At 39.3% G+C, this 24,415-nt stretch overlaps 1 protein-coding gene across 11 annotated transcripts in view; it reads right to left on the bottom strand.

Moving 5' to 3' along the window:
- Positions 1–24,415, bottom strand: part of ARHGEF9 (Cdc42 guanine nucleotide exchange factor 9) — a 426,451-nt gene that overhangs the window by 46,889 nt on the left and 355,147 nt on the right. For all 11 annotated transcript variants that reach the window (XM_057495889.1, XM_057495890.1, XM_057495888.1 and 8 more), the window contains one exon: positions 20,506–20,685. In XM_057495889.1, the coding sequence (XP_057351872.1) occupies positions 20,506–20,685 (180 nt within the window). The remainder of the gene's footprint in view (positions 1–20,505; positions 20,686–24,415) is intronic.

The raw sequence follows: 24,415 nt of genomic DNA on the forward strand, positions 1-24,415 counted from the left end.
TTGTTGGAAAAGTCTGTTTAGGTCCTCTGCTTATTTTTTTTTTATTTTGGTATCACTAATCTACAATTACAGAAAGAACATTATGTTTACTAGGTTCCCCCCTTCACCAAGTCCCCCCAACATAGCCCTTCACAGTCACTGTCCATCTGCTTAGCAAGATGCTGTAAAATCAGTACTTGTCTTCTCTGTGTTGCACAGCCCTCCCCGTGCCACCCACGCACTTTACATGCTAATCGTAATGCCCTCTTTCTTTTTCCCCGCCCTTATCCCTCCCTTCCCACCCATCGTCCCCAGTCCTTTTCCCTTTGGTAACTATTAGTCCATTCTTGGGTTCTGTGATTCTGCTGCTGTTTTGTTCCTTCAGTTTTCCTTTGTTCTTATACTCCACATATAAGTGAAATCATTTGGTACTTTTCCTTCTCCACTTGGCTTATTTCACTGAGCATAATACCTTCTAGCTCCATCCATGTTGTTGCGAATGGTAGGATCTGTTTTTTTCTTATGGCTGCGTAATATTCCATTTTGTATATGTACCACAGCTTCTTTAGCCATTCATTTACTGATGACATTTAGGTTGCTTCTATATCTTGGTTATTGTAAACAGTGCAGTGATAAACATAGGGGTGCATCTGTCTTTTTTCAAACAGGAGTGCTGCATTCTAAGGGTAAATTCCTAGAAGTGGAATTCCTGGGTCAAATGGTATTTCTATTTTGAGCATTCTGAGGAACCTAAATACTGCTTTCCGCAATGGTTGAACAAGTTTACATTCCCACCAGCAGTGTAGGAGGGTTTCCCTTTCTCCACAACCTCAACAACATTTCTTGTTGTTTGGCTTTTCGATCATGGCGATCTTACTGGAGTGAGGTGATAGCTCCATGTGGTTTTAATTTGCATTTCTCTGATGACAAGCAATGTGGAGCATCTTTTCATGGGTCTGTTGGCCATCTGAATTTCTTCTTTAGAGAACTGTCTATTCAGCTCCTCTGCCCATTTTTTAATTGGATTATTTGTTTTTAGTTTGTTGATGTGGGTGATCTCTTTATATATTTTGGACGTCAAGCCTTTATCGGATCTGTCATTTACAAATATATTCTCCCATACTGTAGGGTACCTTTTTGTTCCATTGATGGTGTCCTTTGCTGTACAGAAGCTTTTCAGCATGATATAGTCCCACTTGTTCATTTTTGCTTTTGTTTCCCTTGCCCGGGGAGATATTTTCATGAAGAAGTCACTCATGTTTATGTCCATGAGATTTTTGCCTATGTTTTTTTCTAAGAGTTTTATGGTTTCATGACTTACATTCAGGTCTTTGATCCATTTGGAGTTTACTTTTCTGTATGGGGATACACAGTGATCCAGTTTCATTCTCTCAACATGTAGCTGTCCAGCTTTGCCAGCACCATCTGTTGAAGAGACTGTCATTTCCCCATTGTATGTCCATGGCTCCTTTATCAAATATTAATTGACTATATATGTTTGGGTTAATGTCTGGGGTCTCTATTCTGTCCCACTAGTCCGTGGCTCTGTTCTTGTGTGAGTACCAAATTGTTTTGATTACTGTGGTTTTGTAGTAGAGCTTGAAGCTGGGGAGCGATATTCCCCCCACTTTATTCTTCCTTCTCAGGATTGCTTTGGCTATTCGGGGTCTTTGACGGTTCCATATGAATTTTTGAACTATTTGTTCCAGTTCATTGAAGAATGCTGTTGGTAATTTGATAGGGATTGCATCGAATCTGTATATTGCTTTGGGCAGGATGGCCATTTTGATGATATTAATTCTTCCTAGCCAGGAGCATGGGATGAGTTTCCATTTGTTAGTGACTTCTTTAATTTCTCTTAAGAGTGTCTTGCAGTTTTCAGGGTATAGGTATTTCACTTCCTTGATTAGGTTTATTTCTAGGTATTTTATTATTTTTGATGCTATTGTAAATGGAATTGTTTTCCTGATTTCTCTTTCTACTAATTCATTGTCAGTGTATAGGAAAGCTACAGATTTCTGTGTGTTAACTTTGTATCCAGCAACTTTGCTGAATTCTGATATTGGTTCTAGTAGATTTGCAGTGGAGTCTTTAGGGTTTTTTATGTACAATATCATGTCATCTGCAAATAGTGACAGTTTGACTTCTTCTTTACCAATCTGTATTCCTTGTATTTCTTTGTTTTGTCTGATTGCCAGGGCTACGACCTCCAGTACCACGTTGAATAATGGTGGGGAGAGTGGACATTCCTGTCTTGTTCCCGATCTCAGAGGAAAAGCTTTCAGCCTCTTGCTGTTCAGTATGACGTTTGCTGTGGGTTTATCATATATGGCCTTTATTATGTTGAGGTACTTGCCCTCTATGCCCATTTCATTGAGAGTTTTTATCATGAATGGATGTTGAATTTTGTCGAATGCTTTTTCAGCATCTATGGAGATGATCATGTGGTTTTTGTCCCTCTTTTTGTTGATGTGGTGGATGATGTTGATGGATTATCGAATGTTGTACCATCCTTGCATCCCTGGGATGAATCCCACTTGGTAATGGTGTATGATCCCCTTGATGTATTTTTAAATTCAGTTTCCTAATATTTTGTTGAGTATTTTTGCATCTACATTCATCAGGGATATTGGTCTGTAGTTTTCTTTTTTGGTGGGGCCTTTGCCTGGTTTTGGTATTAGAGTGATGTTGGCTTCATAGAATGAGTTTGGGAGTATTCCGTCCTCTTCTATTTTTTGGAAAACTTTAAGGAGAATGGGTGTTATGTCTTCTCTGTATGTCTGATAAAATTCCGAGGTAAATCCATCTGGCCCAGGTGTTTTGTTCTTGGGTAGTTTTTTGATTACCGCTTCAATTTCGTTGCTGGTAATTGGTCTGTTTAGATTTTCTGTTTCTTTCTGGGTCAGTCTTGGAAGGTTGTATTTCTCCTAGGTTTTCCAGCTTGTTAGCAAATAGGTTTTCATAGTACTCTCTAATAATTCTTTGTATTTCTGTGGGGTCTGTCGTGATTTTTCCTTTCTCATTTCTGATTCGGTTGATGTGTGTTGACTCTCTTTTTCTCTTAATAAGTCTGGCTAGAGGCTTATCTATTTTGTTTATTTTCTCGAAGAACCGGCTCTTGATTTCATTGATTTTTTTCTATTGTTTTATTCTTCTCAATTTTATTAATTTCTTCTCTCATCTTTATTATGTCCCTCTGTCTGCTGACCCTAGGCCTCATTTGTTCTTCTTTTTCCAATTTCGATAACTGTGACATTTGACTATTCATTTGGGATTGTTCTTCCTTCTTTAAATATGCCTGGATTGCTATACACTTTCCTCTTAAAACTGCTTTTGCTGCATCCCACAGAAGTTGGGGCTTTGTGTTATTGTTGTCATTTGTTTCCATATATTGCTGGATCTCCATTTTAATTTGGTGATTGATACATTGATTATTTAGGAGCATGTTGTTAAGCCTCCATGCGTTTGTGAGCATTTTTGATTTCTTGGTACAATTTATTTCTAGTTTTATACCTTCGTGGTCTGAAAAGTTGGCTGGTAGGATTTCAATCTTTTGGAATTTACTGAGGTTCTTTTTGTGGCCTAGTATGTGGTCTATTCTGGAGAATGTTCCATGTGCACTTGAGAAGAATGTGTATCCTGTTACTTTTGGATGTAGAGTTCTGTAGATGTCTACTAGGTTCATCTGTTCTAGTGTGTTGTTCAGTGCCTCTGTGTCTTTACTTATTTTCTGTCTGGTGGATCTGTCCTTTTGAGTGAGTGGTGTGTTAAATTCTCCCAAAATGAATGCATTGCATTCTATTTCCTCCTTTAATTCTGTTAGTATTTGTTTCACATATATTGGTGCTCCTGTATTGGGTGCATATATGTTTATAATGGTTATATCCTCTTGTTAGACTGAGCCCTTTATCATTATGTAATGACCTTCTTTATCTCTTGTTACCTTCTTTATTTTGAAGTCTATTTTGTCTGGTACTAGTATTGCAACACCTGCTTTTCTCTCTCTGTTGTTTGCGTGAAATATCCTTCTCCAAACCTTGCCTTTCAATTTGTGCATGTCTTTGGGTTTGATGTGAGTCTCTTGTAAGCAGCATATAGATGGGTCTTGCTTCTTTATCCATTCTATTACTCTGTGTCTTTTGATTGGTGCATTCAGTCCATTTACATTTAGGGTGATTACTGAAAGGTATGTACTTATTGCCATTGCAGGCTTTAGATTTGTGGTTACCAAAGATTCAAGGTTAGCTTGTTTACTACCTTTCTGTCTGAACTCTCTCGCTTATTGAGCTGTTATAAACACAGTCTGATGATTATTTCTTTCCCTTCTTTTTCCTCCTCCTCCATTCTTCATATGTTGGGTGTTTTGTTCTGTGCTCTTTTTAGGAGTGCTCCCATCTAGAGCAGTCCCTCTAAGATACCCTGTAGAGGTGCTTTGTGGGAGGCAAATTCCCTCAACTTTTGCTTGTCTTTGAATTGTTTAATTCCTCCTTCATATTTAAATGATAATCGTGCTGAATACAGTATCCTTGGTTCTAGGCCCTTCTGTTTCATTGCATTGAGTATATAATGCCATTCTCTTCTGGCCTGTAAGGTTTCTGTTGAGAAGTCTGATGATAGCCTGATGGGTTTTCCTTTGTAGTTGACCTTTTTACTCTCTCTGGCTGCCTTTAATACTCTGTCCCTGGCCTTGATCTTTGCCATTTTAGTTATTATGTTTCTTGGTGTTGACCTCTTTAGATCCTGTCTCCCGGGAGTTCTGTGTGCCTCCGTAGTCTGAGCAACTATTTCCTCCCCCAGTTTGTGGAAGTTGTCAGCAATTATTTCTTCAAAGACACTTTCTAACCCTTTTTCTCTCTCTTCCTCTGGAACCCCTATAATACGGATATTGTTCCTTTTGGATTGGTCACACAGTTCTCTTAATATTGTTTCATTCCTGGAGATCCTTTTATCTTTCTCTGCATCAGCTTCTATGCGTTCCTGTTCTCTGGTTTGTATTCCATCAATGACCTCTTGCATCCTATCCATTCTGCTTATAAATCCTTCCACAGTTTGTTTCACTTCTGTAATCTCTCTCCGGACATCTGTGATCTCCCTCCAGACGTCTGTAATCTCTCTCCAGACTTCATCCCTTAGCTCTTGCATATTTCTCTGCAGCTCTGTCAGCATGTTTATGATTTTTATTTCGAATTCTTTTTCAGGGAGACTGGTTAGGTCTGCCTCTGCAGATCCTTTCTCAGGTGTAACTATCTTGGACTGGACCAGATTTTTTTGCCTTTTTATGGTGATAGCAGTGGCTGTAGGCAGGTTGCAGGTGTGTCAGCTGGGAGAAGAAAGTCCTTTCCTGCTTGCTGGATGCCTTGCCTTTCTCTGCGGCCTGTGATGGCTATCTGCACTCCTGGAGCAGCCACCGGGTTAATCTCCTAAGCTGCTGTGTGCGGCCACTGGTTTAATCTCCTAAGCTGCTGTGGGCAGGGTGTCCTTCAGAGCAGTGCGGAGGCCTGCAGGGAGTGGCAGGCACACCAGGTGTGCTCCTCTGTGCTAGTGGCGACCCTGCTGGGCAGCTGCGTGGCAGCAGTGGCCTTTGGGTCTGGCCCGGGAGGCTGTGCTTTGGGCTGGCATTCTTGTCAGCTCCTGGGAGTGCGCCTGCTCCCTCTGGCTCTGCTGCTGGTGTGCACGGGGCTTTTCCATGCAGGCTTCTACCGGGCTCTGGCTTCACTGCTGCCGGTGTGCGTGAGCCACATCTGGGCTGTTCGGTCACGTCGCTGCGGGCTAGCACAAGCCTCTCTTGTGGCGCATGGATCTGCTCTCGGTTCTTTCCAGCGCTTCTGCCCCCGGCGCACGCTCCCACTCTCCTGCTACTGGGTCCATGTATCAGGGTCCGCCCCAGTTGGAAGAATGACTGGCAGGCTTCCTAGTCCTGTGAGGGGCTTCAGAGCTGCACTGCCTCCATTTAGGGTGCCTAAGTTTCCCCGGTATTCCCAGCTGCCGGGACAACTTCATCCAGCTATGGGGTCCCTGTCTCTTTAAGACTTGCAGAAAGCACTCACTTTTCTTTTATCTCAGGGGCGCTGGTTGCGAGTACCTGCCCACAGGTTTTGCTTTTCTGTTTCTCTAATATCCAGCACCCCGTGCACCTTGTGTCTGCGTTCCAGGTGCTCCACATATATATATATATGGTAAATGGAAAAGAAATTAGATAACAGGAATACAAAGAAGCTGAGGCACAGACAGAAAAAAAGATCTCTAGGAGTGAAAGGATATTAAGAGAAGTGTGCAACCAATCAAAATGGAACAATATTCCTATTATAGGGGTAAGAGAAGAAGAAGAAGAGAGAGAAAAAGGGATAGAAGGTGTCTTTGAGGAGGTAATTGCTGAGAACTTTCTCAATTTGGGGAAGAAAATAGTCTCTCAGGCCATAGAAGTGTGCAGATCTCCCAACACAAGGGATCCAAGGAAGAAAACACCAAGACATATAATAATTAAAATAGCAAAGATCAAGGATAAGGACAGACTATTAAAAGCAGACAGAGAGAAAAAAGGTCACATACAAAGGAAAACCCATCAGGCTATCATCAAACTTATCAACAGAAACCTTATAGGCCAGAGGGAATGGCATGATATATTTAATGCAATGAAGCAGATGGGCCTCAAACCATGAATACTCTACCCGGCAAGATTATCATTTAAATTTGAAGGAGGGATTAAACACTTTCCAGCAAAAGTTAAGAGAATTTATCTCCCACAAACTGTGTATAGTGTATCACCTCTACAGTGTATTTTGGAGGTACTGCTATAGAACAGATAAATACCTGTCACCAGAGAAAATGAAACCACAGTAAGGAAAGTAGAACAATTAATTACTAAGCACATGCAAAATTAAATCAACTGTCCTCAAAGTCAGTCAAGGGATAGACAAAGATTATAGAATATGTTACCTAACATATTAGGAGAGGAGGAGGAAAAAAAAGAAGAGAGAAAAAAATGAATCATCAGACTGTGTTTATAAGAGCATAATAAGTGAGGTAACGTAGACTGCTAGACAGTAAAGAAGCTGCCACTGAACCTTTGGTAACCACGAATCCAAAGCCTGCAATGACAATAAGTACATATTTGTTGATAATCACCCTAAATGTAAATGGACTGAATGAACCAATCAAAGGCATAGAATTACACAATGGATAAAAAAGCAAGACCCATCTATATGCTGCCCACAAGAGACTCACTTCAAACCCAAGGATATACACAGCCTAAAAGTGAAGGGATGGAAAAAAATAATTCATGCAAACAATAGGGAGAAAAAAGCAGATGTTGCAATACTTGTAATCAGATGAAATACACTTCAAAAAAAGAAAGTCATAAGAGACAAAGAAGACATTACATAATGATAAAGGGGTCAGTCTAACAAGAGTATACAGCCATTATAAATCTATGCACCCAAGGCAGGAGCACCTACATATGTGAAACAAATACTAACAGAATTAAAGGGGGAAATAAAGTGCATTCACTCTAGAAGATGTCAACACTCCACTCACTCCAAATGACAGATCAACCAGAGAGAAAATAAGTAAGGAGACAGAGGCATTGAACAACACATTAGAACAGATGGACCTAACAGACATCTTCAGAAGTCCCCACCCAAAAGCAGCAGGATACATATTCTTCTCAAGTGCACATGGAACACTTTCAAGAATAGATCATTTAATAGGCCACAAAAACAGCCTCAATAAATTCAAAAAGATTGGAATTGTACCAATCAGCTTCTCAGACCACAAAGATATGAAACTAGAAATAAATCCGCAAAAAAAAAAAAAAATCCCACAAACACATGGAAGCTTAACAACATGCTCCTAAATAACCAGTGGATCAATGAACAAATAAAAACAGATATCAATCAATATATGAAGACAAATGACAACAATAATTCAGCATCACAAAAATGTGTAGGACACAGCAAAGGCCGTGCTAAGAGGGAAGTATACTGCAATAAGGCCTACCTCAGGAAAGAAGAACAATCCCATATGAACAGTCTAAACTCACAATAAACAAAACTAGAAAAGAAGAACAAATGAGGCCCAAAGTCAGTAGAAGGAGGGACATAATAAAGATTAGTGCAGAAATAAATAAAATTGAGAAGAATAAAACAATAGAAAGAATCAATGAAAGCAGGAACTGGTTCTTTGAGAAAATAAACAAAATAGATAAACCCCTAGCCAGACATATCAAGAAAAAAAAGAGTCTACACACATAAACAGAATCAGAAAGGAGAAAGGAAAAATCTCTATGGATATCACAGAAATACAAAGAATTATTAGAGAATACTATGAAAAATCATATGCTAATAAACTGAATAATATAGAAGAAATGGACAACTTTCTTCTAGAAAAATACAACCACCCAAGGCTGACCCAGGAAGAAAGAAAATCTAAACAGACTAATTACCAGCAATGAAATTGAATTGGTAATCAAAAAACTACCTAAGAACAAAACCCCTGGAACAGATGGCTGGCTTCACTGATGAATTTTATCAAACATTTACTGAAGACCTAATACCCATCCTCCTTAAAGTTTTCCAAAAAGTAGAAGAGAAGGGACTCCTTCCAACCTCAGAGTATGAGGCCAGCATCACTCTAATACCAAAAATCAGGCAAAGACACCACAAAAAAATAAAATTATAGAACAATATCCATGATGAACATAGATGCAAAAATACTCAACAAAATATTAGCAAACAGACTTCAAAAATACATCAAAAAGATCATCCATCATGACCAAGTAGGATTTATTCCAGTGATGCAAGGATGGTACAATATTAGAATATGCATAAACAACATCCACCACATCAACAAAAAGAAAGACAAAAACCGCATGATCATCTCCATAGATGCCAAAAAAGCATTTGACAAAATTTAACATTCATTCATGATAAAAACTCTCAACAAAATGGTTATAGAGGGCAAAAACCTCAACATAATAAAGGCCATATATGACAAACCCACAGCCAACATTATACTTAACAGCGAGAAGCTGAAAGCTTTTCCTTTAAGATTGGGAACAAGACAACAATGCTTACTTCCCCACATTTATTCAACATAGTACTGGAGTACTTAGCCACAGCAATCAGACAACACAAAGAAATAATTGTGTTGATAAGGATGAAGTTAAACTCTCAGTGTTTGCAGATGACATGATATTGTACACAAGAGACCCTAAAGAATCCACTCCAAATCTACTAGAACTAATATATGAATTTGGTAATATTTCAGGATATAAAATTAATACACAGACATCTGTTACATTCCTACACACTAACAATGAAGCAATAGAAAGAGAAACCAGGAAAGCAATTCCATTCACAATTGCATCAAAAAGAATAAAATACCTAGGAATAAACCTAAACAAGGAAGTGAATGACCTATAACCTGAAAACGACAACACAGTCATGAGAGAAATTAAAGAAGGTACCAAGAAATGGAAATACATCTGATGCTCATGGATTGGAAGAATTAATATTTACAAAATGACCATCCTCCTAAAGCAATCTATAGATTCAATGCAATCCCTATCAAAATACCAATGGCAGTCTTCAACAAACTAGAGCAAATAGATCTAAAATTCATATGGAATCACAAAAGACCCTGAGTAGCCAAAGCAATACTGAGAAGGAAGAATAATGCAGGGGGAATTATGCTCTCTGACATCAAGCTCTACTACAAAGCCATAGTAATCTAGAAAATTTGGTACTGGCACAAGAACAGACACATAGAACAATGGGACAGACTAGAGAGCCCAGATATAATCCCAAGCATATATGGTCAATTAATATATGATAAAGGATATATGGACATACAATGGGGAAATAACAGCCTCTTCAACAACTGGTGTTGGCAAAACTTGACAGTTACATGGAAGAGAATGAAACTGGATTATTGCCTAACTCCATACACAAAAGTAAACTTGAAATGGATCAAAGACCTGAATGAAAGTCATGAAACCATAAAACTCTTAGAAGACAACATTGGCAAAAATCTCCTGAATATAAACATGAGCAACTTTTTCATGAACACATCTCCTCAGACAAGGGAAACAAAAGCAAAAATGAACAAAGGGGACTACATCGAGCTAAAAAGCTTCTATACAGCAAAGGACACCATCAGCAGAACAAAAAGGCATCCTACAGTTTGGGAGAATATATTTGTAAATGACATATCCAAAAAGGGGTTAACATCCAAAATATATAAAGTATTCACATGTCTCAACAACCAAAAAGAAAATAATCCAATTAAAAATTGGGCAGAGCATATGAACAGACAATTCTCCAAAGAAGAAATTCAGATGGCCAACAGGTACTTGAAAAGATGCTCCACATCGATAATCATCAGGGAAATGCAAATTAAAACCACAATCACAGAGGAGCCAAGAGGGTGGCATGAGTAGGGCAGTGGAACTCTCCTCCAAAAACCATATATATATTTGAAAATACAACAAATACAACTATTCCTAAGAGACCAGTGGATACAATACAATAGCCAGGCTAAATCTACATCTGAGAGAACTCAGCACCTCATGAAGGGGGTAAGATACAAGCTGTGGCCCAGGAAGAACCTACTGCTCCCCACAACCCAGCTCCCCAGAGGGAGGAAAGGAGTGGGAACAAGGAGGGAGTGGAAGCCCAGGACTGCTAAATAACCAGCTCTAGTAATCCACACCAGGAGTGCAGAAAAAAATTGCATGGTGTGCTGGATATTAGAGAAACAGAAAAGTAAAATCTGATCTGTGAGTGGGTCCTTGCAGCCGGCTCCCCTGGGACAAAAGAAAAGCGAGTGCTTTCTTAAAGTCTTAAGGGGACAGGGGCCTCACAGCTGGATGGAAGCAGCCCAGCACACTCAGCCCAGCAGCTGGGAATCCTGAGGAGCTTCGGGTCCTGCAGCTCCCTGGGTGGCAACACACCCGTGAAGCCCCTCATTGCGATAGGCAGGCTGCCAGTCATACCCCCGGCCGGCATGGCCTGACACAGCAGTCAAGCAGCCGGAGCACAGCCAAGTGCACCTGCGGTGACCAAGAAGCTGGAGAGAGGGCAGGCGCACCCACGGGGGTGGCGGAACAGCCAGATAGTGACTGCGTGCGCCCATGGAGGCGGAACACCTGGAGAGAGGCCGTGCCAGCCCGCAGAGGCAGAGTAGCGGGAGAGCAACTGCACCCACAGCAACCACCCAGAATCACCTAATGGCATGCAGCCATCCGGGACAGTCCCAGAGGCTGACGCTGACACACAGCTACCTGGCACAGGCAGAGGAAACAGGGGCAAGGCACTGAGGAGCACCATTCTTGTAGGAGAGCACACCCGGTGTGCCTGCCACTCCCCGCAGAGCTCTGGGCTACCCTGATGGTGACTCCACCACAGCAGATTAGGGGATTAATCCAGAGGCTGCTCCAGGTGTGCAGGTAACTGAAATAGGCAGCAGAGAAGGGCAAGGTGACCAACAAGCAAGAAAGGACTTTGTTCTCCCAGCTGACACACACGGTACCTGCCTACCTTTAATGCCATGAAAAGGCAGAAGAATTTGGTCTAGTCCACAATTATCCAGACAACATCCGAGAGAGGGCCTGGGGAGATAGATTTAACCAATATTCCTGAAAAAGAACTCAAAATAAAGGTGATAACCATGCTGATGGAGCTGCATAGAAATATGCAAGAATTAAAGGATCAAGTTGGGAGGGAGAATTCAGAAATAAAACAATATCTGGAAGGACTTATGAGGAGACAGGATGAGGTGCAAGAGCCCATTAATGAAACAGAAATCAGAGAACAGGAACACAGAGAAGCTGGAGCAGAGAAAGATAAAAGGATCTGCAGGAATGAAAGAATATTAAGAGAACTGTGTGACTAATCCAAATGGAACAATATTCACATTATAGGAGTACCAGAAGAAAAAAAGAGAGAAAAAGGGATAGAAAATGTCTTGGAAAAAATAATTGCTGAAAAATTCCCTAAACTGTGGGAGGAAGTAGTCTCTCAGAAAATGGAAGCCCACAGAACTCCCAATACAAGGGACCCAAGGAGGACAACACCAAGACATATAATAATTAAAATGGCAAAGATAAATGACAATGACAGAGTATTAAAGGCAGCCAGAGAGAGAAAAAAGGTCACCTACAAAGGAAAACCCATCAGGCTACCACCGGGCTTCACAACAGAAACATTACAGGCCAGAAGAGAATGGCATGATATATTGAATGCAATGAAACAGAAGGTCCTTGAACCAAGGATACTGTATCCAGCACGATTATCATTTAAATATGAAGGAGGGATTAAAGAATTCCCAGAGAAGCAAAAGTTGAGGGAATGTGCCTCACACAAACTACCTCTATAGGATAATTTAAAGGGACTTCTCTAAATGGAAGTACTCCTAAGACTAAATAGATGTCACCAGTGAAAATAAAATCACAGCAAACAAAGCAGACCAACCAAATACTAAGTAAAGGCAAAAAATAAAATCAACTACTTACAAAAGCAGTCAAAGGAAACACAAAAGAGTACAGAATAAAACACCTAACATATAAAGAATGGAGGAGGAGGAATAAGAATGGAGAGAAATAAAGAATCATCAGATTGTGTTTATAATGGCTTAATAAGACAGTTAACTTAGACGGTTGGATAATAAAGAAGCTACCCTTGAACCTTTTGTAACCACAGATCCAAAGCCTGCAATGACAATAAGTACATATCTTTCAATAATCACCCTAAATGTAAATGGACAGAATGCACCAATCAAAAGACACAGAGTAAATGAATGGATAAAAAAGCAAGATCCATCTATATGCTGCTTCCAAGAGACACACCTCAGACCCAAAGACAAACATAGACTAAAAGTCAAGTGATAGAAAAAGACATTTCATGCAAAGAATAGGGAGAAAAAGAAGGTGTTACACTACTTTCATCAGACAAAATAGAATTCAAAACAAAGAAAGTAACAAGAGATAAAGAAGGACATTACATAATGATAACGGGGTCAGTCCACCAAGAGGATATAACCATTATAAATACATATGCACCCAATACAGGAGCACCAACATATGTGAAACAAATACTAACAGAATTAAAGGAGGAAATAGAATGCAGTGCATTCGTTCTAGGAGACTTTAACACACCACTCACTCCAAACGACAGATCCACCAGACAGAAAATAAGTAAGGAAACAGAGGCACTGAACAACACACTAGAATAGATGGACCTAACAGACATCTACAGAACTCTACACCCAAAAGCAGCAGGATACACATTCTCCTCAAGTGCACATGGAACATTTTCCAGAAGACACCACATACTAGGCCACAAGAAGACCCTCAGTAAAGTCAGAAAGATTGAGATTCTACTAACCAACTTCTCAGACCACAAAGGCATAAAATTAGAAATAAATTGTACAAAGAAAACAAAAAGGCTCACAAATGCATGGAGGCTTAACAACATGCTCCTAAATAATCAATGGATCAATCACCAAATTAAAATAGAGATCAAGCAATATATGGAGACAAATGACAACAACAGCACAAAGCCCCAACTTCTGTGGGACACATCGAAGGCAGTTCTAAGAGGAAAGTACATAGAAATCCAGGCCTATTTAAAGAAGGAAGAACAACCCCAAATGAATAGTCTAAAGTCACAATTATTGAAACTGGGAAAGAAGAACAAATGAGGCCCAAAGTCAGCAGAAGGAGGGACATAATAAAGATCAGAGATGAAATGAATAAAATTGAGAAGAATAAAACAATAAAAAAATCAATGAAACCAAGAGCGGGTTCTTTGAGAAAATAAACAAAATAGATAAGCCCCTAGAAAGACTTATTAAGAGAAAAAGAGAAGCTACACAGATGAACAGCATCAGAAATGAGAAAGGAAAAATAATGATGGACCCCACAAAAATATAAAAAAATTTTAGAGAATACTATGAAAACCTATATGCTAACAAGCTGGGAAACCTAGAAGAAATAGACAACGTCCCAGAAAAATACAACCTTCCAAGACTGACCAAGGAAGAAACAGAAAATCTAAACAGACCAATTACCATCAAAGAAATTGAATTGGTAATCAAAAAACTACCCAAGAATAAAACCCCTGGACCCGATGGATTGACTGCTGAATTTCATCAGACATATAGAGAAGATATAATAGCAATTCTCCTTAAAGTTTTCCAAAAAATAGAAGAGGAGGGAAGACTTCCAAACTGATTCTATGAAGCCAGCATCGCTCTAATACCGAAACCAAGCAAAGACCCCACAAAAAAGAAAAGTATAGACCAATATCTCTGATGAACATAGATGCAAAAATACTCAACAAAATATTAGCAAATCGAATTCAAAAATACATCAAGAAGATCATACACCATGATGAAGTGGGATTCATCTCAGGGATGCAAGGATCGTACAACATTCGGAAATCCATCAACATCATCCAATATGTCAACAAAAGGAAGGACAAAAACCATGTGATCATCTCCATAGATGCTGAAAAAGCATACGACAAAATTCAACATCCATTCATGATAAAAACTCTTAAGAAAATGGGTATAGAGGGCAAGTACCTCAGTATAATAAAGGCCACATATGACAAACCCACAGCCAACATCATACTAAACAGCGAGAATCTGAAAGCTTTTCCTTTAACATCAGGAACAAGACAGGGATGCCCACTCTCCCCACTGTTATTCAACATAGTACTGGAGGTCCTGGCCAGGGCAGTCAGACAAAACAAAGAAATACAAGGCATCCAGATTGGTAAAGAAGAAGTCAAACTGTCACTGTTTGCAGATGACATGATATTGTACATAAAAAACCCTAAAGACTCCAGCCCAAAACTACTAGAACTAATATCTGAACTCAGCAAAGTTGTGGGTTACAAAATTAGTACACAGAAATCTGTTGCTTTCTTATACACTAATGATGAACTAGAAGAAAGAGAAATCAGGAAAACAATTCCATTCACAATTGCATCAAAAAGAATAAAATACCTAGGAATATACCCAACGAAGGACGTGAGAGACCTATACCCTGAAAACCACAAGATACTCTTAAGAGAAATTAAAGAGGTCAGTAACAAATGGAAACTCATCCCATGCTCGTGGCTAGGAAGAATTAATATTGTCAAAATGGCCATTCTGCCTAAAGCAATCTACAGATTCAATGTAAGGCCTATCAAACTACCAACAGCATTCTTCAACGAACTGGAACAAATAGTTCAAATATTCATATGGAACCACAAAGGACCCCAAATAGCCAAAGCAATTCTGAGAAGGAAGAATAAAGCAGGGGGGATCTCACTTGCCTATTTCAAGCTCTACTACTACAAAGCCACAGTAATCAAGACAATTTGGTAGTGGCACAAGAACAGAGTCACAGACAAGTGACACAGAATAGAGAGTCCAGATATTAACCCAAACATATACGGTCAATTAATATATGGTAAAGGAGCCATGGACATACAATGGCAAAATGACAGTCTCTTCAACAGATGGTGCTGGCAAAACTGAACAGCTACATGTAAGAGAATGAAACTGGATCACTGTATAACCCCATACACAAAAGTAAATTCGAAATGGATCAAAGACTTGAATGTAAGTCATGAAACCATAAAACTCTTAGAAAAAAACATAGGCAAAAATCTCCTGGACATAAATATGAGGGACTTCTTCATGAACATATCTCCCTGGGCAAGGGAAACAAAAGTAAAAATGAACAAGTGGGACTACATCAAACTGAAAAGCTTCCATGCAGCAAAGGACACCACCAGTAGAACAAAAAGACATCCTACCATATGGGAGAATATATTCATAAATGACAGATCCAATAAAGGGTTGATATCCAAAATATATAAAGAGCTCACATACCTCAACAAACAAAAAGCAAATAATCCAATCAAAAAATGGTCAGAGGAGCGGAACAGACAGTTCTCCAAAGAAGAAATTCAGATGGCCAACAGGCACATGAAAAGATGCTCCACATCACTAGTGATCAGAGAAATGCAAATTAAAACCACAATGAGATATCACCTCACACCAGTAAGGATAGCCATCATCCAAAAGACAAACAACAAGAAATGTTGGCGAGGATGTGGAGAAAGAGGAACCCTTCTACACTGCTGGTGGAGAAAGAGGAACCCTTCTACACTGCTGGTAGGAATGTAAGTTAGTTCAACCATTGTGGAAAGCAGTATGGAGGTTCCTCAGAAAACTCAAAATAGAAATACCATTTGACCCAGAAATTCCACTCCTAGGAATTTACCCTAAGAATGCAGCAGCCAAGTTTGAAAAACACATATGCACCCCTAAGTTTATCACAGCACTATTCACAATAGCCAAGCAATGGAAGCAACCAAACTGTCCATCAGTAGATGAATGGATAAAGAAGATGTGGTACATATACACAATGGAATATTATTCAGGCATAAGAAGTAAACAAATCCTAGCATTTGCAACAACATGGATGGAGCTAGAGGGTATTATGTTCAGTGAAATAAGCCAGGCGGAGAAGGACAAGTATCAAATGATTTCACTCATCCGTGGAGTATAAGAACAAAGAAAAAACTGAAGGAGCAAAACAGCAAAAGACTCACAGAACCCAAGAATGGACTAACAGTTACCAAAGGGAAAGGGATTGGGGAGGATGGGTGGGAAGGGAGGGGTAAGGGGGGACGGAAAGAAAGGGAGCATTATGATTAGAATGTATAATGTGGGGGAGGGGAACAGGGAGGTCTGTACCACACAGAGAAGACAAGTCATGATACTAAAACATCTTACTATGCTGAGGGACAGTGATTGTAATAGGGTATGTGGTGGAAACTTGGTGATGGGGAGAGTCTAGTAAACATAATGTTCCTCATGTAATTGTAGATGAATGATACCAAAATAAAAATTAATTAATTAAAAAAATACCACAATGAGATATCACCTCACACCAGTTATGATGGCCAGCATCAAAAAGACTAAGAACAACAAATGCTGGTGAGAGTGTGGAGAAAGGGGAACCCTCCTACACTGCTGGTGGGAATGTACATTAGTTCGACCATTGTGGAAAGCAATGTGGAGGTTCCTAAAAAACTAAAAATAGAAATACTATTTGACCCAGGAATTCCACTCCTAGGAATCTGCCCAAAGAATACAAGTTCCCAGATTGAGAAAGGCATATGCACCCCTATGTTTATTGCAGCATTATTTACAATAGCCAAGACATGGAAGCAACCTGAGTGCCCATCGGTAGATGAATAGATAAAGATGAGGTGGTACATATACACAATGGAACACTATTCAGCCATAAAAAAGAAACAAATCCTACCATTTGCAACAACATGGATGGAGCTAGAGGTTATTATGCTCAGTGAAGTAAGCCAGGCAGAGAAAGACAAGTAGTAAATGATTTCCCTCATTTTGAGGTATAACAACGAAGCAAAACTGAAGGAACAAAACAGCATCAGGTTCACAGACTCTGAGAAGTTACTAGTGGTTACCAAAGGCGAGGGGTGTGGGAGGGTGGGTTGGGAGGGGTGGAGAAGAGGATTAAGAGGTATTATAATTTTCACACATGGTGTGTGGGGGTCACATGGAAGACAGTGTAGCACACAGAAGTAGTGACTCTGTGGCATCTTACTACACTGATGGACAGTGACTGCAATGGGGTATGGGGAGGAACTTGATAATATGGGTGAATGTAGTAACCACATTGTTTTTCATGTGAAATCTTCGTAAGAGTGCATATCAGTAATACCTTAATAAAAAATTGTAATAAAATAAGGCATGAACAGACGCTTAAACAAAATTTTATACACATGGCATGTAAGTACATGAAAAAAATGCTCAACATCATTAGTTATTAGGGAAATGCAAATTAGAACAATGAAATACCACTACACACCTATTAGAATGGCTAAAATAATTTTAAAAAATATTGATAATACCAAGTGCTGACAACCATGTGGAGCAATTGGAACTCATATATTAGAAGTGAGAATGCAAATAGGTATAGAATCTTTAGAAAAGAGTTTGGTAGTATTTTATAAAATTTCAGAACACTTACTATGCAACCCTGGTAATCCCACAGATGTAAACAACCTAGTAAATAATCCAGATGTCCTGGAATGTACCTATGATGGGTGGTATTAGTAAGTAATAAAAATAAACTAGTGATACATGCAACAAAATGGATGGATGAATATTAAAGACATTATGTCAAGTGAACAAAGCTACACAACAAATGATTACTACTGCATGATTCCATTTATACGATGTTGTCAGAAAAGTAAAATTACAGTAACAGAGAGCAGATCAGTGTTCACCAAGGGTGAGTGGTGGGAGCACAGACTGACTACAAAGACAGAAAGAGATAACTTGAAGTGATCAAAATGTTCTATATGTCGATCATGTTGGTAGTTACATATACAATTATATATATATATATATATTTTAAAGCTCATTGAGTTATAAACTCATAATTGGTGAATCTTATTGTATGTAAATTTTACCTAAACAAATCTGATTAGAAATGAAATCCTAGAACAGAATAATAAAAGGGTAAACTAATTTTTTAAATAAAAAGCTAAGAAATACAGAGAAAAGGATAATATACCATGACTGGTAGGATTTATATCAGCAATACAATGTTCATTTAACATACAAAAATCACCCAAACCACATTTGCAGATTAAGGGTAGAAGCATATGATCATTTCAATAGATCAGTGTGGTTCTTTTTGTTCCTCAGGAGACATCTTACAATGGCTGGAGACATTTTTGGTTGCTACAAACATTGTGGGTATGCTACTGGAATAGAGACCAGGAATGCTATTAAACACCCTATAAAGCACAAGGCAGGCTCCAATTGAGAAGCACTATTCTGTTTTACCTTCTGCACTCATCACTATGATACCTATCCATATTTCTATACAGTACATTCATCTATTCTGTTCTTTCTTGCTACACACTACCCCACAGTAAGCATCCCCCATATGTTTCTTATCCATCCCCTAGTGATAAACATCTAAGTTGCTTCTAATTGCACTCTACCACACACAACACTGCCATGCAATCAACAGCCTTGCAAATGTTCCCTCATGAACCTCTGTGGGAATTTCTCTGGGATATAAATTCAGGAATGGAACCACTTAACTTTGGTAAATACCTACCCAGGTATTTTCTGGGGTGGCTGAACTAGTTTAAATACTCTGCAGAAGAGTTAACATGTCAGGCCTGAGACTGCTATCCTTAGAAGTCTGATTGAAATGTTGGCGCTTGACTGGCATCTTGGAACTTAGCTCTCAAGAGGGTTCTCACTATTCCCTAACAAGAGTGGCTCACTGTGCCTAAACTGTTTTTATAAACAGTATGATTTATGTTGAACATCTGCTCTTTTTCTGGGAGTCTGGATTTTGGTACATGCTAGGCAGAGGGTGCCTATGTGACCAGCCCCCCATAAAAATCTGGGGCAATGAGTCCCTAATGAGTTTTTCTGGTAGACAACATTTCACATGTGTTGTCACCTGCGTGACCCCTCTTGGAGAGAACTCTTGGAAGCTTTCACCTAGTTTCTTTCAGACTTTGACCCATGTGTCTTTTCCTTCTGCTGATTTTGTTTTGTATCTTTAGCTATAATAAATCATACTGTGAGTATGACTACATCCTGAGTCCTATGAGTCCTTCTAGCAAATCACCAAACATAGAGGTGGTCTTAGGGATATCCCCCCAGCACACATTCCCATAAGCAAAGCAGGAGAATTTGCAAGAAGACTTACTTTTAGCTGCACGTTTTATGAGTCATTTGAATTTTGTATCATGTGTACATATTACCTCTTTAAAAATAAATATTTCATGAAAAGGGGGAAAAGAAGTTGTCAAAACAAATAGGTTGCCTGCAAATGACACCTAAAAGATATTAAAGAACCACAGAGGTATACAATGAAAGCTTCTCATATTCCATATGAGGAAGGCCAAAGAAGGTGAGGGACTTACCTAAAGTTACCCAGTCATTTACAGACAGGACTGAAATCCTCACTTTCCTGTTTCCTAACACTCCTTCCTCTAAGTCACATGGCCCCTTTCCCTACACTTGTCATTTCCCCCACCCTAGTGCTCTCCCATAAATACCTTGCAGCAGCCTACTTTCATGCTGACCACGGATTCTCCTATTTCTCAGATTCCTAGTTTTTCATGCAGTGAGTATGTTCAAGAGTCCCTCCCAAAACACTGAGTTTCATGGAAACTGAACCCAACAGGAACAAAAAGAGAAGCTGATGAAAAATCCTACTGGTAACTGCTCAGAAGGAGAGAGAAAAGGGAAGGGAACAGTAAAGAAAATGAGTCTTAGGGCAAATTACAGTACATTCCTAAGTCCCCATGCCCTGGCAAGGGGGTCAACATCAGGGTCAGGGAGGAATCCAGCTCCTGTCAGAAGACAAAGCAGCTGTGCAGGACCAGACAATACAGATAATCCTTCCATTGCTTCCTAACCTCTCTCAAAACCTTCCCCAAAGGGGAAAATGCTTACGTGCTCCAGGAAGCAGGGTCCTATCTCGCTGAGGTGGGGGTCATCATTATTGTACTGTTTTTCCAAGTCTCTCACGAAGCCCATCTGAAACCTGTAGATGTCTTCAATGTTCCCAAAGATTACCTTCATTTGCTCATCACTGAACATATCCCTTCTCTTCCGGCATTGCTTCAGGTAGCCCTGCAAATAAAGGAAAAGCTTAAGGTAAGGATGCCTCTGCTCTTCCTCAAGGGCTTTATCACTTCCTAAGCGTTTGGGGACCTCATTTCAGTTCCATGAACTAGACAGAGAATAATCATTGCCATTCTACATATGAGGAAACAAGTTTAGAAAAGGAATTCACTCTACCTGTGAGTAATTAGGACAGCTGGATCTCAAGCAAAGGTCTTCACAGTGCAAAGACTCTAGAGTATGGAGCTTTGCTCACCATTGCCTATGACATGAACCCCAAAAGTCATAGGGTCCTTTCTCAGAAGCTGGTTAAGCACAAACATTTTTACTCATGTTAGTAGTTACTGATTTAGCTAGATCCATTCACATCTCTGAAGTTTTACTTCTTACAGGAGCAATCTAAAAGGCTTTAATAACTTTGTAAACAATTTGGCAATAGGCCCAGGCAGGAAAACTTCCCCAAAGGGAAGAGGAACTGGCAAATCCAAACGATTCCTCACAGCGAATGTCTTAGCCATCTCAGGTAGCTGGCCAGGGGAGATCAATTTGGATGAGCTCAGCCAACAGATTCACAAGTACCCAGGTGTGGTCTTTTTAAAATGTTAAGGACATATTTGTGAATTAATACACTTGGCCAAAAGATGAAAGGGAAGAATCAATGAAAGAGCAATTGGTCTGTTAAGAGAGCACCAAGAGAATAACAAGACCCAGGGCACACCACAAGTCAGGACAAAAGAAGCCATGGTCTTCCATTCTGAACCTACTGGTGTAGATTTTTAGGAGTGGTTACTATCTTTATTAGAAATCATTAGCATGTGAAAATGTCTTTGGTGACAATAAATTATTGTTACTTGCTTTCATCTAAAAGCTTTATGTGATTTTCCTAACACCTTTCTTAAGTGTTTAGCCTCTAATAAGAAGCACTGTAGTGATCGACTTAAAACTTCTGGCCCTGTCCAACCTCCACTTTGTCTTCCCTAACACAGCTTCCAATGAGGTCAATCTAGGCATACTTGAGGAAGATCCTCAACCCTGGCTTCAATACCCTTTATCAACTCCTACCAAAATCCCACATCCCTTATCTCTTCTCACCATCCAATTCAGTCATTAATTAGTATCTTTCAACAGTTTGCAAATTAATAGTCTATGCTTGTGTTGACATTTAATTCATAGCAGTTGCCCTCATTGACTTACACACTCAGGAAGTCTTGCACCCATTAATATCGAATTCCTGACCAGGAAGAAGACTCTATTCCCAGAATACCCTTTTGACTCCACTCTCTTTTCTGAAATAACTCACAAATTCTGCCTCCTCAAAAGCTTTCCTTGACTAACAGGGAGTGGCAATAAACTCCTCTAGGCTCCAACCTATCTAATACATAATTCCCAGGGTTTGCTTGCCTCTTTCTCCCCTCTCTTCCTCTCTCTCTTCCTTACCCTATCACCTTTGGAAGTGTCTTAGCTACAGTAGAATGTGGAAAGCGGTGAGCATATCATCTGGCAGGAACTTTTCCATCTTGACATTGGGCAAGGGGGCACAGACTTCCTCACCCTTCTCCCAATTTTTCTTCCTAAGGTAGGCCTATGAGCACAGCTGGAATAAAATGGTAACAATGTCATATCAGCATGTCACTTCTGGATAAGTAGTAGGTATTTGTGAGTGACCACACTGGGAGACAGAAGAAGCCAGCCTGGACAGTTCTATTAATCCCCTGAGAAGCCAGTTCAGAAATACTTAATAGTTTTATTCACTGTTTCCATTTGAAAGGTCTCAGGGAAGAAACAAATTACCATCAAATCCCCAAAGTACAGCAAGGATGCTAGATTTCAACATCAGTATGGGATATAACAGAAATGAAAAAGAAGAAAAAAGTGGGTTCTGGAAAATAAAGAATAAATAGAGATGCCAGTGCAGCTTTCCAATTCCACAAATATGTTATTTGGCACTGTCAAGGACACCATTTTCTTTCAATTATATTATGTGTGTTATAGCAAGGGAACATTAAGATATACAGTATGAAAAATGTAACTTCCCATAGGACAGTGGTACCCTAGAGTGTTTTGTCAACTGTTTTTATTTAAACCTAATGCTAGATTATAAATATATTGTGGTACATTTAGCTTGGTGAAATATTAGATAGCCATTAAAAATGATTATTAGGAAGACTAGAAATAAGGAGAAGTGTTTATGATATAATATTAAAAAGCAGAACACAAAATGGTATGTTACTATGAAAACTACACTGTAAATACATATACATATGGATAGATTTGAAGGAATTATACAAAAGTGTGAACAGTTCTATTTGGTGGATTCCGGTTGATTTTGTTCCTATTTTCAAACTTCCTTTAATGCTGTTTTCAAATTAACTTTATGATTAAAAAAAGGGAAAAAACATCTTTGACAGAAGACGGTAAAGAAAATATAGCCTTAAGAAGGTTGTCTTGAGTACAATATAACCAGTGAAAGTTAGAGAACCCAGTGCACTCTCAAAATCCCTGGCCCTAGTGGTTAAGACTTGCTGAAAGGATTAAAAATAGAAACTGTCCTTATCAAGGACATAAGAGATGGGATATAAGAGTAGTCTGAGAATCCCATAATGTCACCCTAGCCCCTATGCCACACAACTGTATGGACTTCTGAGGGGAGAAATATCAGGATAGATGACTAGTTCCCTGGAGTCTTGCTTTTATTTTTCATCCCCTTCCTTTTGCTGACCTGGTAACTATATCAAAATTTACACAGCAACAATGAATGGAGGTTTGGCTAAGAAGTCAGTTAATATTTGTTTCTTCTCATTCACTCATTTTTGAGGGTATATAAGTTTAAGATAAGCTGGCAGTGGAATGTGACGACCATAAAACCTAATGCCATTTTAAGTTAGAGAAAAGGAAGAAACAGATTGCGAGGGTGGAAAGTGAGAAGTAATAAGAAGGTAGTCAGTCACACCACTACAGGAGAGCATCATTCAAGTCTGAGGGCCTTTCATAGGGCAGAGGGAGCAGAAGGGGTCTGTGGTTCTTACTACCAAGTATGCTTTGAATACCCTCTAGTCCCATATGAATGGTAAGAGAAGACAGGGTAATATGGGAGTAGGTGCAAACTGATTGAACAGGGGCAGTTTCTGAGAGCCTAGGAGTAAAGTGGGCATGGGGGGAAGGCAGGACAATAGTAATTAAGAGTACTGTGGGAATTATCAAATCAATTACAGTCAGCATGAATTATCCTTGAAAAAAACCATGAAAAAAGATTCAGCCATAAAAAAAAAGATTTCCAGGGCTCCCTTCAGCTCTGACTTTCTAGAGGTCTGGTGGGAGGCCTGATAAACATCTTGAAGTTAATTTTTTTTTTCTTGAGAGGGCATCTCTCATATTTATTGATCAAATGGTCGTTAACAACAATAAAATTCTGTATAGGGGAGTCAATGCTCAATGCACAATCATTAATCCACCCCAAGCCTAATTCTCGTCAGTCTCCAATCTTCTGAAGCATAACGAACAAGTTCTTACATGGGGAACAAATTACTACATAGTGAATAAGTTACATGGTGAACAGTACAAGGGCAGTCATCACAGAAACTTTCGGTTTTGATCACGTATTGTGAACTATAAACAATCAGGTCAAATATGAATATACGTTTGATTTTTATACTTGATTTATATGTGGATACCACATTTCTCTCTTTATTATTATTATTTTTAATAAAATGCTGAAGTGGTAGGTAGATGCAAGATAAAG

Source organism: Manis pentadactyla, chromosome X (assembly GCF_030020395.1).
Source record: "Manis pentadactyla isolate mManPen7 chromosome X, mManPen7.hap1, whole genome shotgun sequence".
NCBI classification, from domain to species: Eukaryota; Metazoa; Chordata; class Mammalia; order Pholidota; family Manidae; genus Manis; species Manis pentadactyla.